The 6,000-nt window shown below is 47.3% G+C and overlaps 1 protein-coding gene across 2 annotated transcripts in view; it reads right to left on the minus strand.

Moving 5' to 3' along the window:
• The window catches only part of PDCD6IP (programmed cell death 6 interacting protein), a 41,552-nt gene extending 36,384 nt beyond the window's left edge, over positions 1–5,168 (minus strand). For both annotated transcript variants that reach the window (XM_076330913.1, XM_076330912.1), the window contains exon 1: positions 4,822–5,168. In XM_076330913.1, coding sequence (XP_076187028.1) covers positions 4,822–5,027 — 206 coding nt within the window. In that variant the 5' untranslated portion in view covers positions 5,028–5,168. The remainder of the gene's footprint in view (positions 1–4,821) is intronic.
• Positions 5,169–6,000: the final 832 nt, after the last annotated feature.

A 6,000-nucleotide genomic window follows, 5' to 3' on the forward strand; every position in this document is an offset into this window, starting at 1 on the left:
GTCTGATTTATCACACCATCACACTTTTTTTTTTGTTTTGTTTCCTAACCTAATCTGTTTCACTGATCCAGATTAGCACAAGCAGTACAAAAACCAGTTCAATACTAGCACTGAAGAGCACTTCAACCGATATGTTTAAATGTACTTTCTTCACTGCCTTCGGCTGGTCTCAACACAGTCGTTTTCACCTAGTATCACCAAGGCTTTCCATGCTGTCTCCCTCCTGCCTCAATTTAATTTAACCAAAAGCCACCAATAAAGCCGAGTTGTCTTCCCGCATTCCACGATTACCCCGTGGAATCATCTGCCATGAGGGTAGTCAAGAAGCAAAGCTTGTTAAATGGCCTTGTGAAGTCTGGCACGCCTAAGCATTGGCTGTTTACAAACAGACCATTCTTTGTATGTCAACAGAACCACAAAGAAAAAGAAAATAAGCCAAGGAGGTGTATGTTCCTCCCAAACATGCACATTGCTGTATTTAACATCAATGAATACTAACAACACAGGGCTTTTTGTTTGGTTGGTTTTAGACAAGTTCAGAACTACTATTTTCTTTACTATTTTAAGCATGCGGTGCCATTTCTTTTTATTAAAGAACTTGAAACTCTACTCAAGATTTAAGAGCTATTTAAAACTCTCTAGACCAAAAAAAAACCAAACCAAAAACCACCAGGTAAAATCATTTAGTTTTGTTTAGCAGTAGCTAAACATATATAAATATAATGGTATAGATAAACTAAACATATATAAGTAAAATGGTAAATGAAGATGTTAACCACAGAACAGCATAAAACTAGCAGTACAAAGACAGAAAATAAATATCCAAGGAATGGCCACATCTGATGCACAAGTCAGTTACACATTGAAGGATGAGGGTAAACATAAAGGTGTTATTTAAAACAAAATTTACAGTAATCTAACTATCAAGACACAAAGAACACAAGCTGCTGCGAAACACAGATGAGCATCATGTGTTTGGCTGTGCCAGAATGATGAACTACAGAAAACCATGCAAACATATCAACTGCCTGAGTTCCAACTACAGCAATGAAAGGGAGGGGAAATGTCAGCAACACAGATCTAGTCCTTGAAGTACAGCAATCTTTCACCCAAACAGGCATTACACACTCCTAAATGCTAGTAAAAATGAGTTAAAGCAGTCAAATGAGTTGCAAGTCAAGATTTAAATTAAAATGTAATTAAAATATATGTATTGCATTAAGAACCTCAAATCCTGTTCCTCCTTCAAAGAATCATAAAGAAAAATCTCCTTCAAAAGAACATAAAAGAGACCAAGATCTGCCTTCGCTCTTCTAGATAAGAACTGGAGTCCTGAAATCACAGCTGGAAACCAGAACTTCAACTTTCAGCCCCCAGAGAATTTGACCATTCAAAATAAAACCACGCACACACAACCTTTTTCTTTTTTTTTTTTTTAAAGAACTGCAAGAGTTGTTAGCAAAATTAAACCAATTAAACTCGCACCACCACCCCATCCCTCCAGAAAACGGAAATGAAGTCCAGGCTATCTTTAATATTAAGAGGAAGCAAGGAACCCCTTGAAGCTATAATTATACTCAGAAGAAAAAAAATTTTAAAAAGGCCACTAAATCAAATGTGCTATGACAGAATTTAAGAGGAAACATCTGTACCAAGCTCACCTACGTCACCTTCAGAGCACTCAGATTCTCAGAAAACAAAGAAAGCTTGGAAGCAGGCTGAGGTCTTTCCCAGTTACACTGTGCCCCTTTTTGCTGGGTAGCTCACATACTTCTCCAAGAGAAGCATCTGTGTTCATCAGTCAAACAGCGCACCACAGACTTTCAAAGCTTTACTGGTCAGTGTTTGCCTAGGAAATAGGGCTGCAACTGAGTTAATTTCTTCCATAAAAGAAAAAATTCTGCAGTACCTACTCAGCAAAACAAAGCTTCCAAAGATTACAAAACAGTGGGCAAAGCCTGGATTAATTAGCAGAAGATTAAGTGCTCATTTCTTAACAGTTAAATGGTCTACAGTGCTCTACTAGGTATTATGGTCTATAAAAAGCCGCAAAGAAGTAAATGTATGCAAAGCGTATCCACATTGTAATTAGCTCTTCCAACATTACTTCACTAACAAACCAGTTTTAAACTCCCAACTTTAATGAAAACCTTGCTAAAGTTGTTACTTAAACATAAGACTGACTACAACTCTTAAATAGCAACAGGGAAATACTGCAAGTTGGAGAGGGAAGGGAGTTTTCAGAGGAAATGCAAGGCACTCAGACGCTTGTGCTCTTTCAATCATAAGCTCAGCTGGATACTTCAAACTTCTGGGTGTGCAGACAGTTTGACTTTTTAAAGTAAGTGCGCCTTACAAAATATTAACAGAATATGTGTCAGAATATTCTTACAGAATAAGAACAAACTTACTTTCCAGCAACTGTAATGACTATAAATGGTCAGACAGGGACAAACCACTCGTAACTTGTTAGAGATGGGGGAAAACATACATCCGATTGTTTTATTTCCTCTAATTTACAGTTAATTCAGACCTTCATCTTATCTCACTTCCACTGTAAAGGGCACAAATATTCTCAAACAATACAATTTAAAATGCAGGTGTTTTATGAGAGGAGCTTCTGTGTGGCAGGGATACCACTTCTTGTTCACACATAAGGTGGTACCAGTGCAGAGCCACATTCAACACCTCCTGGCTACTGTAACAGCACCTGGGCCAGCTGAAGTCATCTGCTGATCATCAATCAACAGCAGAGAGAACAGATCACTGCATATGGAAGGAAAACTGGTAATTACGCAATTGCAAGTGGTTTCCCTTCATTATTTAGGGAGAAAACCTGAGGTGAAGTTGCATGCTGTGGCTTGAATTAATGTAATGACCTACTGGCACTAGAAGAGGGAGGTCCCACTCAGCCCTTTGGCTTTCAAGCAACACTACTTTTATCATCTTTTGCGCCAGTCCTGATATTCATCTGACCTTCCACTGAACTCATTCAAGTTGCTCACCTGTCAGAAAGCCATGTACACCTTTTGCCTTCCAGAAATGGCATAAGAGGACCAGAACCGAAGAGAGGGTTTCCTTCTTTTGGCAGTGTAGAGCTGCTAGATAGGGTGAAGTTATATGATGTGGCTGGGCCAAACAGGGATTTCGGATAGAAACTAATCACAAACCTGATTGGCACCATCAGAAAAGGAAGCTCAATTCCAGCATTCAAGGGAAAATAATAATATGCCTTTCAGTTTGGCCAGCAGAGTCCCTCTTTCAGTTCATAGATGCTCATTATTTCCCTGACCTTCAAAAGGCATACACAGTGGTACCTTCAAAAGCATACGCAGTAATAAACAGGAATAGAACAGGAAGCTACAAAGATACTGTAAAACATGATCAGTACAGTCATAGCTTTTATAGCCCAAACACCCAGTGAAGGGGTTGATAAGCTCAAAAAAAAATCAGTAACTCATTTTACAAATCTTGCCTTCTTTTTAATGTCACTTGTTTCTTTTCCATTCCTCTTTGGTTTTTTAAGTTTATAAATAAGAAATTGTAGTGAACATCAAATGTATTTCTACTTGTTCACGATATTACAGAAACGTGTCATGTCTACAAATATCATTTCTCCCTATACTAGAAAAATCTCTCTATCTTTTTTCCTTCTTTAAAAAAAATACAAACTTGCTGCCACTACGTAAAAACTCATGTTCTGGTACTGCAAATCTTTGATCCTGGCTTTGCAGATAGAAGCGTGTACTTAGTATCAACCTAGTGAACGAGTTACAGTGACCTACCTCAGTGAGTAGATGAGCTGCAAATAAATGGGCTCAAAGTATTTCCAACATAGAGAAACAGAACAACAGGATTACCACAGTAAGTCAGTCAATACTGCAATCCATAAATGTTCTAGAGAGACAGGAAAGAGCAAGTGCTTTTGTAGATGATGGAGCAGTTAGTCCGAAAGCAGGCTTTATGCAGCTTACCGGGCAGAAGGTGCAGATTAATCTTTTGCTCATCTAACCTATGATAGTTCCAGCACAACAGAGGCACCAGTAAACTTTCTGATAGCAAACTAAGTGTGTTAAGTAGAAAATAAGGATGGGACTTTGCAAATACATAAAAAAGCTGCTAAATACAGACAACAGAAAGAAAACACGACAGTAAAAAAAAAAAAAAAAACCAAAACTGAAGAGAAAGCTGTCAACTGTAACAGCAAAATGTAACACTGAAACAAGAGACACCCTCTCTCTTCTGAGAAGCAAAAGAGTCTGTAATTTCTACCCAGATCCAACCGTGACTGGCACGCTACAAAGACTCCGAAGGGGAAGCTGACCGGAACAAGGCCTCCCCCGCCAGCCTGCCGCACGGCCGGCCCTGCGCTGTCACCATAGGACACCCCACGACGCCCGACACCCGAGCCGTGCGGCGAGGGTGGGGGACCCCAGGATGCTGCAAGACACCCGAGCGCCGGGACGCCTGCCCCGGACGCAGGCCCGCAGCGGGGAGGCGGGCACGCAACCCACAGGCCGCCGGAGCCGGCCCGGCAGCCCCGGCCGCTTCCTCCCGGCGGATCGTCCGTCCCGCCCCGCCCCGGCCGCCCACACCTGGGCCCGCCCGCACCTGGTTCCGGCTCCGCCGCGCCCAGGGCCTGGGCCCGGAGCTGCCGCCGGGGCCCCTCGGCCGCGCAGAGCACCTGGGGAGGGGGAGGTGCGCGCCCGCCCCGCCGGAAGCGGGAGGAGAGGGGAGGGATGGCGGAGGGGGGGGACTAAGTCCGGCGCGGCGGGCCGCTGAGGGGCCTATGCCGGCCCGGCCCGGCCCTCCCGCCCCTACCTGAGGAGGGTCTCGAGCGCGCTCTCGTGCTTGTCGAGCGGGCGGCCGAGCGCGCTCTTGCGGAGCTTGCTGAGCTCCTCGGCGGCGCGGCAGTGCTCGGCCTGGGCGTCGCCGCCCAGGTTGCTCTGCTGAATGAACTTGCACAGCGGCTTGGCCAAGTCCACCTCCGAGGCCTTCTTCAGCTGCACCGAGATGAAGTTCGTCATGGCCGCCGCGCGGGAGGGAGGGGGGGGCGAGCGGGCGTGCGGCCGCCGCCGTCACCGCAGCTTCGCGCTCCCTTTCCTCTGCGAGCGGCCCCGGCCCGCCGCGCGCTGCCTGCCGCCTGCCCAGACCCCGGCCGCAGCCCCGCGCTTCCGGGATCGTCGCGCGCTCCCAACGCAGCGCCGTCACGCGCGACGCCCGCCCCGCGCGGTGTCCCCGCCCCCCCGCTTCCCTCGCGCAGCCTCGGCGCGGCCGTTGCCGCCTCGCGGAGGCGCGGCCTGACGGGAGCGCCTGGCCGCGCCGCAGCGCTCCGGGCCGGCCGCCCGAGGGGAGGCGGTCGCCGCGCCGCTCAGATAACCGCCCCCGGGTGTCGGAGGGTCGGCACAGCCGGCGGGAGCCGCGCGTCTTCGCCGAGGGGAGCGGGCCCGGCGGCGACGGCGCGGGTGGGTGCTGGAGGTAGGGGGGGGTGGCGAGGCGTTTGGAGCCCGGGGCAGGCAGAGAGCTCGAGTGCTGCCTCTGGAGAAGCGCTGTTTAGCGAAAGACGTGGCCGCGGAGCTCGGCGGTGGTAAGGCAAACTTCGCTAGCCCGTAACATAAGCTGTGGCACGCCGGTAAAGGTAGTGGCTACTGGAAAGTTAGTGAGATGTCAGGCTTGTAAGGTGTTAGGAGGGAAGCAAAGGGTCCCATAGTCAACCCACCCTAAGAATCGGTGTTTTAAATAAAGTAAAACGTTACTTCTCCGCTGCAAATGTTTAAATGCCTCTGTCGGCAGTAAAAGGTGTTGCTGATTCACGTGTTGCTGTGATTACGGATCTGTCACCCACGTCACACTTGCTTTCTGCTGACTCAGCCCAGTATAGCTCAAACAGGCAAAACAGGCAGTCTGCAAGGCTGGCTTGTCTGAAGAACGAAAAGGAATATTCAACCCATGTTCTCATTTCCCTCTTTCTCTGCCACTTGTTCTGTAAGCCTGCTATTT

This window comes from Aptenodytes patagonicus, chromosome 2 (genome assembly GCF_965638725.1).
Source record: "Aptenodytes patagonicus chromosome 2, bAptPat1.pri.cur, whole genome shotgun sequence".
NCBI lineage: Eukaryota > Metazoa > Chordata > Aves > Sphenisciformes > Spheniscidae > Aptenodytes > Aptenodytes patagonicus.